The sequence below is a fragment of the Sinocyclocheilus rhinocerous genome, unplaced genomic scaffold (genome assembly GCF_001515625.1).
Source record: "Sinocyclocheilus rhinocerous isolate Xijiao unplaced genomic scaffold, SAMN03320098_v1.1 scaffold236, whole genome shotgun sequence".
Classification (NCBI taxonomy): domain Eukaryota; kingdom Metazoa; phylum Chordata; class Actinopteri; order Cypriniformes; family Cyprinidae; genus Sinocyclocheilus; species Sinocyclocheilus rhinocerous.
The window spans coordinates 254,606-266,857 of NW_015647064.1; the positions used below are offsets into that span (position 1 = coordinate 254,606).

At 36.1% G+C, this 12,252-nt stretch overlaps 1 protein-coding gene across 1 annotated transcript in view; it reads right to left on the minus strand.

Annotated features, from left to right (window-relative positions):
- LOC107708671 (neuroligin-4, X-linked-like) overlaps positions 1-12,252 on the minus strand; it is a 109,279-nt gene that overhangs the window by 92,953 nt on the left and 4,074 nt on the right. The window contains exon 2 of the mRNA XM_016512965.1: positions 8,959-9,715. Coding sequence (XP_016368451.1) covers positions 8,959-9,421 — 463 coding nt within the window. The 5' untranslated portion in view covers positions 9,422-9,715. The remainder of the gene's footprint in view (positions 1-8,958; positions 9,716-12,252) is intronic.

The following is a 12,252-nucleotide window of genomic DNA, read 5'->3' on the forward strand; positions in this document are numbered from 1 at the left end:
CAACATCTACAAAAACAAACATTATTTTACTCTTAGTAAAAAAAATATTGATAACATGATGGAATTATAAACTTTACTTGCCTTAACCGTCTTTCCCTCTCTTCTGAAGAAGCTCAGAAAATCGCCTCCTCACACAAGCAGGGTTCTGTGTCGTTAACTCCCAGCGCGGGCACAATGAAGACACAAAGCTCAACATGTCTGAAATATAACATGCAAAACATTACTTTTAACAATTATCACTTCATCAGCCTCAAAATAATTAGAATAGTCTTTATTACATAACGCCGTTTCCTTTAGGAAACTACATTCAATTTAACCGCGAATAGTAGAATGTCTAAAGTGGACTATTGACATAAAGTGTAACCAAAAAAGATAACGAATTAACATGTAAATATGTTAATAACCCTCTCTTAACACCTCGAAAAATTTCAATATTGTAAAATCTTATGTAAATATGACATAAGACACTCACTGAGAAAATGGCGGCTTCTCGCACTGGTGTCGTCGAGGTACGTCCGATGTTAACGTGACATGCGTGCTCTCTTTCATGTCCACGTTCCCAACCCAGCGCTGCTGGGTTATTGATCAAGACCAATTTCCAACCCAAAATTGGGTTAAAACAACCAAACGTCCTTACCCAGCGGTCTCAACCCAGCATTTGGGTTGAAAAAACAACCCAGCGTTTTTTAGAATATAACAAAGAGTGAAAAATTTAAGGGGGTCTGAATACTTTCCGTACCCACTGTATATATATATATATAATGTATATACTGTATATATATATAATATTATATTATATTATAAAGTAAAGTAATGACTTCTGCATATCTATCATGGGCTAAAGTATTAATCTTAACATTGATTCTTATTTTAACACACTGTATCAAACCAAGCATGGCATTGCTAACTAGAACATTTTTGTTAACCTCAAGTCCTCGGGCAATTTAATTGACTTGTTCTAAGGGAGGCTGTTTCTTTTCTCTTTCAACTAATTTCTCTAATCAACTAACTATTACTGGCAATTTCTAGTAATTTCTAGTAATCAGGGATTGTGCCAAGGATCTAAAATATGAAAAATTCCAGGAGATGGGAAAGTTCAATAATCAATCATGAGGAAACCTATATTGATCAACCTATAAATCTAAATATTGGGTGAGACATGTCCACCTCAACATCTATAGTTACGGCCCAGGATTGTGCCTTGAATAAGACAAATCACTTTCATTTGTTTGGAACCTCCTCATAAAAGGATGAGAATGGCAGATTTTTAATAAATCAAGCCTGAAGATGTTAGACCTGTAGTACTGCCCTGGTGGCTCAGTAATTAAGCTAAAGGCGAACTGTCTATGTCAATATTGACCTGGTGGAAAAGAAATTGACAATGGGCCATGCTTATTAATGATGTGAATCAATGGACAAATAATTAAAGATTTGCTAATAATTAAACTGATTAAGTTATAATGCATTATTAAAGGTCCACAGAAATGTCTTTACTCGCAAAATAAGCCCTGAATTATTCAAGTTTGTCTGTATGAAAACATGTCAAATAAATATGTAATCTAAGACGTGTCTCCATAGAAAGGCCAAAATGCAGAAACGTGTATTAAATTGCACCTGTCTGCAAAGCTGCGAGTAATTTCAGTTTGTTATATGTGAATTCATATCTTTCTAAAATGGATTTGTGAATATCCAACAGGCATTCCAATAAATCATTTGACATGTATAGATGTAAATCCTAAAAATTGTACTCCATGTATTCAGCTAAATCAGCAAACAAGTTGTATGGATAACATTTGGTATTACTGCATGCAAAAGTCTTCTCTAAATATTACTACTACTAATTACTCTTAGTACATCACCAGCAATATGCCCACAAAGCTCACACACAATCTGTTAGACTGGACATTCATTAAGCGCCTTTAAAAAGGGCAATGCAAATATCCCAAATGCATTCATACTGCCACCACTCTGAAACATTAATAAAGGATGTACACCAAACTATGTGGTCACATGCACATTTTGTGCGTCCAGTATGTAATTGGGCATATGTTTATATGTCTATGAACACATGACCCTGCAGTGAAGTTCTAAGACATTTGCTTTCTATGGTTGACCGGTTCCTTACCCCTGTCTTTCCACTCATCTGACTTCCTGTCAGAGGAGGGAGATCTACTGCCCTACACACTGCTGTGTAATCGCTCGGACATATACCCATGAAGTAGCCAAAACTGGATGACTGAGGTTCCTTTCACAGTTATTTTAAACATTAACCTGATCTCCACAGCCAAAATAAAGAGTTCTACATTTTAAAATGAAGTGTCACTAGTGGGACTAAATGGAACTGCAAAAATAATGATAGTTATCAAAAAGATTTAAACACTCCTGTGCCTTAAAGGGGATAATCCACCAAAAAAAATAAATCACACAAAAAAAAAAATAATTATGTCACCATTAACTTGTGTTGAACACAAAAGAAGATATTTTTAAGAATGTTGGTATTGGTATATTGGTATGTTCTTATTGACTGTACCATCTTCCCATTAACTATTAGTCAGTGCAATGGAAGTCAATGGGAACCAAAACTGTTTGGTTATCAACATTCAACAAAATATGTAAATGATGACAGAATTTACAGTTTTGGTTGGACTATAGCTTTAAGCCCAGCTCCTGTGGACCAGTGTCCAGAAATAGGTGGTAAACTCCTACCACTGATTGAGGCAAAAGTTGATACATAAACAAATAAGCCTAGCTGTTTTCAAAGCACCACAGTTTTTACACTGCATTGCATGTCAACCTATAGGTATAATACTAAGCTCAAACCCACAACATAACATTCCTACATGCAAAACGAATAACATTTGAATTAGTGTCATTATCTGTATTGTTATTTATTTTTTGTGCCATAGATGTCTGTGGTTTGAAAAAAAAAATATTAAAAAAGAAAAAAAAATCTAATCATTGTTTGATATAATAGTTTTGACTGATAGGCAAATACATATGTGTCTCAAAAATGTGATTTACCGTTTCATTGCTGCTGTACAGTACCTGCTAGATTTTTTTTATAATGCCTTAAAATACGTACTTTAGAATATCTTTCAAATAAATAACTAAATGCACATCAAATTACCCAAAGTTGAGCCTACTAGTTACTAGCTGCAAGCTTATGTAGCTTAAAATAAAATACATGAACTATTCTAGAAATGTTTATTCACTGCCCTAGTGTCTTTCAGCATTAGCTTACACAAATGACTGCATAGGTGATGTTATGGTTGCATTGGCTTAGACAGATTAGTTTGATGTGCTTACATAAAATTATTTAATTAATGTCAAGACTGAGGAGAATTTCATTCAGAGGTCGCAAAAGCAATTTTAACAGCTAAATGTTAATCTCTATGATTTTGATGTGATGCTATTAACCAAATGCAAGATTCCACACAAAATAAGACTTGTCCCATTTCATAACTGGACATCTTATTTTTTGTTTAATTTCATAGAAGGATTTTCAGTGCTATTTAAGATTATCCTGAATACTGTACCAGTGCCAAGAGAATGTTTCAAATGGTGGACCCACTATGAAAATGATGAAACCCATGGCCTGTAAAGTAGTGAAAATGTTGGATGTTATGATATCATTTGTCATTCTCAGTTCTCAGGATGAGTGTTGAAATTTTGACACTAATATGGTTGTGATATGCATACCACAAAAAAATTCACAGGGATACCCTCCACCCTTGTGTGCCCAGGTTTGACACTTAAAAAAATGAATTCACTTTTTTTTTTCTTTTTCTCCACAGCACAGGTTGAATCAGTATTTTTAGCATGTACGAAGCACATTTATTAATCCCTTAGTTCAGAAGCTCATTACATTATATTCATTAATAATTCAACCTGAAGAATATGAGGAACTAAGTTACACTAGCTTTGAACACTTTTTTGGGCTGAGCTTCAAAGGACATCTCATTACCCAGCGGTCGATACTATCTCCACAGCTCAAATAAAGGTTTCACACAAAACACATTAACCACATGAAATGGCCAATTATTCATAGCTGATTGACAGCAACAAATTAAAAGCCACAGCGGGACGCAAAATGAGAGATGATTGTACGTGATTGTATGAGGTATGAGGTTCTTTGCCTTACAACAACCATATTACCATATTTTATTTATGTTTTAAAGGATTAGTTAACTTCCAGAATAAAAAATTCCTGATAATTTACTCATCCCCATGTCATCCAAGATGTTCATGTCTTTCTTTCTTCAGTCAAAAAGAAATAAAGGTTTCTGAGAATTTCATGATTTTTCTCCATATATTGGACTTCAACGGGAGCCAACGGGTTGAAGGTCCAGATTGCAGTTTTAATGCAGCTTCATGATCCCAGCTGTAGAATATGGGTCTTTAGTGAAACGATCAGTCATTTTTATATACTTTTTAACCAAAATTGCTTGCACTAGCTCTGCGACGCGCGACTTTCTGCATTATGTAATCATGTTGGAAAGGTCACATGCGGTTAGTTCTTCATCTGTATAAAAAATCGTCAGACATCATTGTTTTACATTTTTTTGTAAAGGGTGTTTGACTTTCTTTGCACGTTCGCTTTGTAAACATTGGGTCAGTACTTCCGCCTACGTCACACACAACCTTTCCAACGTGACTATGTAATGCGTGAAGTCGAGCTAGTGCAAGACGAGCATTTGTGGTTAAAAAGTATATACATTTATTTCTTTATTTTTTTAGAAAATGACAGATCGTTTTGCTAGATAAGACCCTTATTCCTCGGCTGGGATCGTGTAGAGCCCTTTGAAGCTGCATTGAAACTGGACCTTCAACCTGTTGGCTCCCATTGAAGCCCATTATATGGAGAAAAAATCAGGAATGTTTCCTCAAAACCTTAATTTATTTTCGACTGAAGAAAGAAAGACATGAAAATCTTGGATGACATGGGGGTGAGTAAATTATTAGAATTATTGTTTTTTTATATTCTGGAAGTGAACTAATCCTTTAAATTCTAATGACTAATTTAACTGGTTTGAATTATTGATGGAATGGATTTAACAACCAGAAACATTCCTTGGAGATTCTAGTTCATACTGACATGAGAATATCACACATTAGCATCGGCTGCACATTCATGTCATTCCCAGGAGACCAGTGAACTAAACTCAATGACATCACCTGTCTTTGTGACATTGGCATGTTATCATGCTGGAACTAACTATTAGAAAATGGGTAGACTGTGTGTGTCCATAAGGAGATGCACATGGTCAGCAAGGATGCAGGATCACAGCAGGTTGGATTTGGAATTTAAATGATGCTCAAAAAGCCTGGAAAGGAAGTGTTCCAAGGAAATATTCACAACATTTTACCAGCAGCAGCAGCCTGAACCAAAAAAAAAAAAAAATGCAGGATGGATCCATGAATTAATGTGGTTAACACCAAATTCTGACCCTACCATCTGTATCACATCTGAAATCTTGATTCATCAGACAAAGCGATGTTTTCCAATCGTCTAATGTCTAGTTTGGCGAGCATATGCCCACTGTAGCCTCCTGTTCTTAGCTGACAGAGGAATCTGCTGTTTGCCTGCTGCTCTGTCCAACCACTTAAAGGTTCAAGGTGGATAGCACTGTTGTCATACATTGTTATTTTAGTTATTGCCACCTTCCTGATAGCTTGAACCATTCTAGCCATTCTCTGTCAAACCCTCTCATTAACAAAGCAGTTTCACCAGCAACTGCTGCTCATCTTATTTTTTCCCCCCTCCAAACTCTAGAGACTGTTGTGTCTGACAATCCCAGGAGATCGGCAGCTTCTGAGATGCATTCTGAGATATATTTAGTGGCGTGAAGAAGTTTGAGATGACATTGAAAGTCTGGGATTCAAAATACAACTCCAAGGTGAAAAAGTTTTATGATTTCAGAAAAGAAATAAATGTTATGACTTTAAATAAGAAATATGGTAACACTTTATTTCGATAGTCCACTTTAGACATTCTATTAACAGTAAGTAACTTTGCAACTACATGTCAACTAGCAGTTAGTAGAGTATTAGTAGACTGTCTGCTTAATATCTTCTAACACTTTCTTTGTCAACTTATTCTACTAACCCTAAACCTACCCTAACAGTCTACTCTGAGAGTTAGTAGACATGTAGTTGCAAATTAATGAGAATTAGTTGACATGTAGTTGACATGTAGTTACAAAGTTACTTATAGTTAATAGAATGTCTAAAGTGGACTATCGAAATAAAGTGTAACCAGAAATATTTATACGACTGTTCCCATTTCTAGGTCACTTATCAAATCAGCACATTTGACAATATGTGAACTGCTTGGTCAGATTTTTTTTTTGCTTCCATTAAAGTTATTTGGAACATTCTCAAATGATGCCAGATAATGAATTATTGTGAGTATTGCATATACTTATAAAATCCATATCAGCTGGAGAGGGCTGTCATCAAAGAAGAACATACAAAAGCCTAAGGAATACTATGATATGAAAATCCTCAAATTCATTTTATATTTAACTTTCTCTCAGATTGCTATGCCACCAAACAGGCAAAAAGGGCAGTTTGAGATGATAGATGATAAAATAATAAACAAGTATTCACTAAAAAGAAAAGTGTGACAACTAGTCCCAGCCACTAATATGAATATATAGGCCTACAGGCTGTGGAAGAGCAGTGAGCGGTATTAATTGCAGTACATGATCATAGGTGTCAGTTCCCCATTTGCACTCTATGAGTAGATCTCAATTAACTTTAAAACAAGACTGGATTTCAGATGTTAGGTTAAAGAAGTCCACCCATTGAGATAGACAATGAGGGTAACAAGCACTGATTTGTCGTGACTGCCTCTTTTCAACATCTTTCTGTTTCTCTGAATGGGTTTTTTGAATAGTCCAATTGAAATTAAATTGGTTAGCATTCCCAATTAAAGAGTGGAAGGGAGCCTGCATTGTCTCTTCACCCAGACCGTCCCTTCAGGCTGAAGCATTCATTGTGATTAATTCACAACAAAACAGGATGCCACCTCCACAGCCTTCACTCGTAACTGCACTGAGAGATAAAGCTGACTCCGTCACTAACAGACTGCAGTCTCTTTTGTGCGTCTAGCTAACAAAAGAAGCGGGCAACTAAAACACAAAGAGAATTTATGTGTCTCTAACCTGTTTCTACAGATCAGGAAGTGATGATGCCGGTTTTCCATTCTAGCCTTGAACGCCATGCTTTTTCTTTTGATATGGTCTTTGGACTAAAGGGCTTTTTTATATCTGTCATCCTGATTCAACAGTGCCACAACTGCAGAGCAAGTCCAAAGGAGTCAAAAATGCCAGGATGGTCCCATATTACACAGGATTTTGAAAAGGGCAATTTGGAGAGCCGAAGCACGATGGGCGGTTAGCGCATGAAAGCTAACAGGGGATGACCGACTTCAGTACGGCACAAAAGAGGATTGAATTTCAACATCACAGAAGGGACTTTTTTAAGCAAAACTGCGGGGCTGTCACAATATGCTGACACATTCTGTTAGAAATTTACTGCACACTGGTGCAGCAACAGTCATGGATTCAGAGGAATACAGTAACTTTGATTTCATGTCAGCAACATGGAGTTACTCCAAAAAAAAAAAAAAAAAAAAAAAAAATTTTTTTAAATTCCAAAAAAAAAAAAAAAAAAAAAAAAAAAAAAAAAAAAAAAAAAAAAAAAAAAAAAAAAAAAAAAAAAAAAAAAAAAAAAAAAAAAAAATTATTTCAAATTCCAAAAAATTATTGATTTTAGGTTTCAGATCGCAATAAATACTATTATAACAAAACACTATGTACTGAGCAGCAAGATTCATATCTTCAAGATACAAATTCTCCCCAAATGGCTGAATAATCGAATCCTTGGCAAAATGTTTCATCATGATGATGTCACAATAAAACGACAACAATAATTTGAAGATGCAGACATGGCTGCTCCACTCTTTGAGAGATTTTCATTTGCAAGTTAATCTCTTTCTTAATCTTTCAGTCCAGTGTCCGAGCTAAATTTAGCACACTATTATGCAATTCAAGACTATAGGACATAATCTCAAACAGCTGAGTGCTATCTGTGAATTGTTACTATTATTTACGGTAACACTTTATTTTAAGGTGTCCTTGTTACACAGGTTGCATGTACTTACTATTATAATAACAATTAATTATGCATAATTACATGCAAGTAACCCTAAGCCAAACCCTAATCGTAACCCTAACCATATAGTAAGTACAGTACATGTAGTTAATTAATATTACTCAGTACTTAAATGTATAATTATACTGTAATAAGGACACCTTAAAATGGTGTAACCTTATTTACACTTACATAACAGCAACTTTCAAATAAAAAATTAAGTATACTATACTGTACTGTAAGATTTACAGTAGCCAGGACATGCAGGGTCAACATTATTTTAAAAAATTAATAATGTAGGCTACCCAGCTAAGATTCTGGACATTTTTGAGATGATAATAATCTAAATGTGATGGGATATCTTGCCACTTTAGTATAGGGACCAATTCTCACTAATATCTAGTTGCTTATTAGCATGCATATTACTAGCATATTGACTGTTTATTAGTATATTAGCACATATTCGGCATGACCATTTTAAACATCCTTATACACAATACCTAAATTTAACAATCTTACTAACTATTAATAAGCAGTAATTAGGAGTTTATTAAGGCAAAAGCAGTTAGTTAATAGTGAGAACTTGATCTTAAAATAAAGTGTGAGAAAAATTTTGGAATGTCAGCAACAATTAGCTGAACTTGGAAAATCTTCATAGATCAAGTTGTGATGATGCCAACTAAGCAAACTAAGCTGCTAAAAACAACTGAGATGAACCACATCAGCAAACAAACAATGAAACTTGTCTAGTGGAAAACGATATACATCAAATTACTTTTTTTTTTAAAGAAAATTACATACCATCCTCCGTGGGAACATAAATGTTTAAGTACAGGCAGTCTTCGCTTTGATCTTGTACGTAGGTTACAACGGTATCCAAGTTGGCGGTGAACCATACAGGTAACATATCATTGAGTAAAAACCGATCTTCCAGAAACTGAGGACAAACGGGAGCAAACTGTGTGGCATTTCGAATCCCTGGCCATGACATGGGGGGCTCGGGGGGCTGAAACCTTCTCTCCCCCGTGGGCGGGAGGGCATAGGGAATCCCAAGATACTGTTCCACGGGACCTAGAATCTCATTGGGCAGAGCCGTTTTCAAGCCTCTTAGCTTGCCGTAGTTTGTCGTGACAATAGGGTGCTGCTGGGCCTGTGTAATGGCTAGCCAAGCAGCCGCAAGCACAATCCAGGTAAAAAGGCGTACAGTAGCCAGCGGATGAACCATGGTGAGTGGTATCCATGGGGTTCCTCTGAGCCGTGACATGGTCAAGCTGTGGTTAGCAGATTTGGTTGAATTCACAGTCCTCCACTCCTTCCACAGCCAAGATCAAATCCCGCCCTCAGGCTGCAAAGGACAGATGATTGACAGCGCGCCCACCAATCAGATCAGCGATCATGTCATTCCCCCATGCCATGAGGGCGATTCTGGATCTCAGTTGTATTTTTGTCGTTCTTTAACTGCTATCCTTTTGATGAGAAACAAAATGCAGTCCTTTTCCCCTGAGCTGTCCTCTGGTGTAACTACTCCCTCCTTTCAATACCTCCTTTATTGGTTTGCCTGTGGGAAAGAAAAAACAGCCCATAAATTATCGTTCATTGTCATAAACAAAAACAGAGGAATTCCATTTCCATCATTATTTTGCATGCTTTGTGTTAAGCTTTGGAGGCACCACGGTAACCTTGCACTGCAAGAGAAAAAAGATACAATAATAGACGTAAATAGCAAATAAATGCTAACACTTAGACATCATTATTCTCTCGATTCAAACAATAGCTATTTTGAAATATGACTCTATGTTTCCATTGACTGGGCCACAATTTATACAGTAAGTGGTCTGGTAAATTGATAGGCTCAAATAACTGTGTGTGTAGCATTGTAGCGTATACACAAAATATTGTATAGTATATCCATTTATGAGGTTAGTTGCACTAAATAAGGCTGTTTAGAACATATCGATCTATTTGCTTGGAAACTGTCTATCTATGACCGAAGCAGGCACGTTGATTGAAGCAGTTATATTTTAGAACAACAATTGAGTTCGATATATATACATTCTCTCTTTTCTTTCGCATCACTTAGTGTAGAAATGCCCAATCTATGACTTTGAAGTGCTCTGATGACTTGGTCCTAAAATGGAAGCTTTTAGTTGTCATTGTGAAGTTCCAACATTCATGTATTTGGCAGACACTTTTAACTTACATTGCATTCAAGGTATACATTTTATCAGTTCATGCATTCCCTGGGATTCAAACCCATGACCTTCCATGAGTTTTGTATTGCTAACAATTTGAGCTACATAATTACTCTTCATAGTCATCATCAGTAAAAGCATGAGATGTGAAGTCAATGAGCACGATCAGAGCGTGGAATTCATCATGGTCTGTCATCTACACGAATCCAAACATTTATCCATTATCCTTTGACTCTGGTCTGTTGTTCAAGTACACTTTTGGGAATTTAGCAATTGGAAAGCTTTTGTGTAATTATGAAAGAATGAATGTCATGAAAGACATTGGTTTGAGACTCCTCTAGATTTGGAAATGCTAAAGGTCATGGTATTTCCAGGAATCTTTCCAGGAAGATCCTCTGGAACAAATCAAATGCATTCAAAAGAAATTTCCTTAGAGACATATATTGGAATAGACATGAATACAAATTTGCCTCTGATTTAAATATATGTGAATTGTAAAATGGTATGTCTGCATCACATTTACTGTCTGAACAAATGATAATCTTTCCACCTGAATGAACAAACAGAAGAAGCGCACAAAGCTGAGAGCAGATTATGCACAAGAAATGCTACCCAACGTGTGAATTTGAATAATGAATGCTCCATGTATTTCATCCACATTCAAGAAAGAGGAGGAAGAGAGTGGGTGTGAAACAAGAATTGAGAAGATCCTCATCAGTTGGTGTTTTTGATACTCTTGAACTTCAACACAGTCATACAACACAAACCGTAGCTCTGACTTGTTTAACTTCATATACAGTTCAAGATCATCACATGGATTGCTCATGCACATTTGCCTCAAATTACTGAACTAGGCTCGCTGGAGCCTCTGGAGGGAAACTTTAATGACTTGAGTCCTTGAGTAAATCTGCAAGTGATGAACTGTTTGGTTCGCTCTGATCCCTCCATTAACAGCTCTGTCAGTGAAAGCTAAGCAAAGTTTCCTATGAGACTGTTCTTGATTCAGTACCTCTTATTTAAATAGTCATAAAAGGGCATCATTCCGCCAACATCTTCAAAATATGGTGTGTTTAACAGATGTCACACCCAGCGTTATCTGTGCTGTCGTTTTCAAAGCCTGTCTAAATAATTATTCAAGAATCTAAGATTGATTGATATAACTTTTTCATTTCACAAAGCAATTTCAGCAGAGATCAGATGGTAGATAGTATAACCAAAGGAAAGTTAATTGTGCGAACAAAGCAGTGATTATATAATAGACTCATTGAGAGAGTCACATTAACTGAAATTGGTGTTGAGCAATGCTAAATTACAAAAGGATTAGGGTTATCTTCACTTTCCCACTTCAAACAGTACAACGGCAGGATTTTTTAAGCACTGCCAGTCACAAGAGAAAACTAGGAAGCACAAGAAAACAAACAACACAGCAGCATTATCTCCTTTATACAATGCAGAGAACATCCTCAGATATAGTACATGACTGTAAAATATTATTCTGATAAATATTTAGTGGGAGTTTAGAACATTTGAAAGGTGGTATTCCTCTAAGGCAGCATCTAATGAAGGAGTACGACTTTAATAAGGCTTGAGTCCCAGTGCACATGACATGCTTTAAAAGATCTTTATTGGTGGTCTCAGAAAGACCCATCCCGTAACACCCTGGGGTTTTAAGTCCACTATTTTTTAAAATTAAAACCATAATTTAACTCAGATATCAAGACATGTGCTGTGTGCACACTAGGCCTGTCGCAATAATCTATAAATCGACTTATCGCGCAATACATGTACATGACCTCAATAATTTTTGGTGAGGCAATATATCGCCCATTATATTTACTTAAAAATGTATGTCACCATGTTTTGTACATTCCACTTGCGCCTGTGTCTTTTGCAGCTTCTCGTA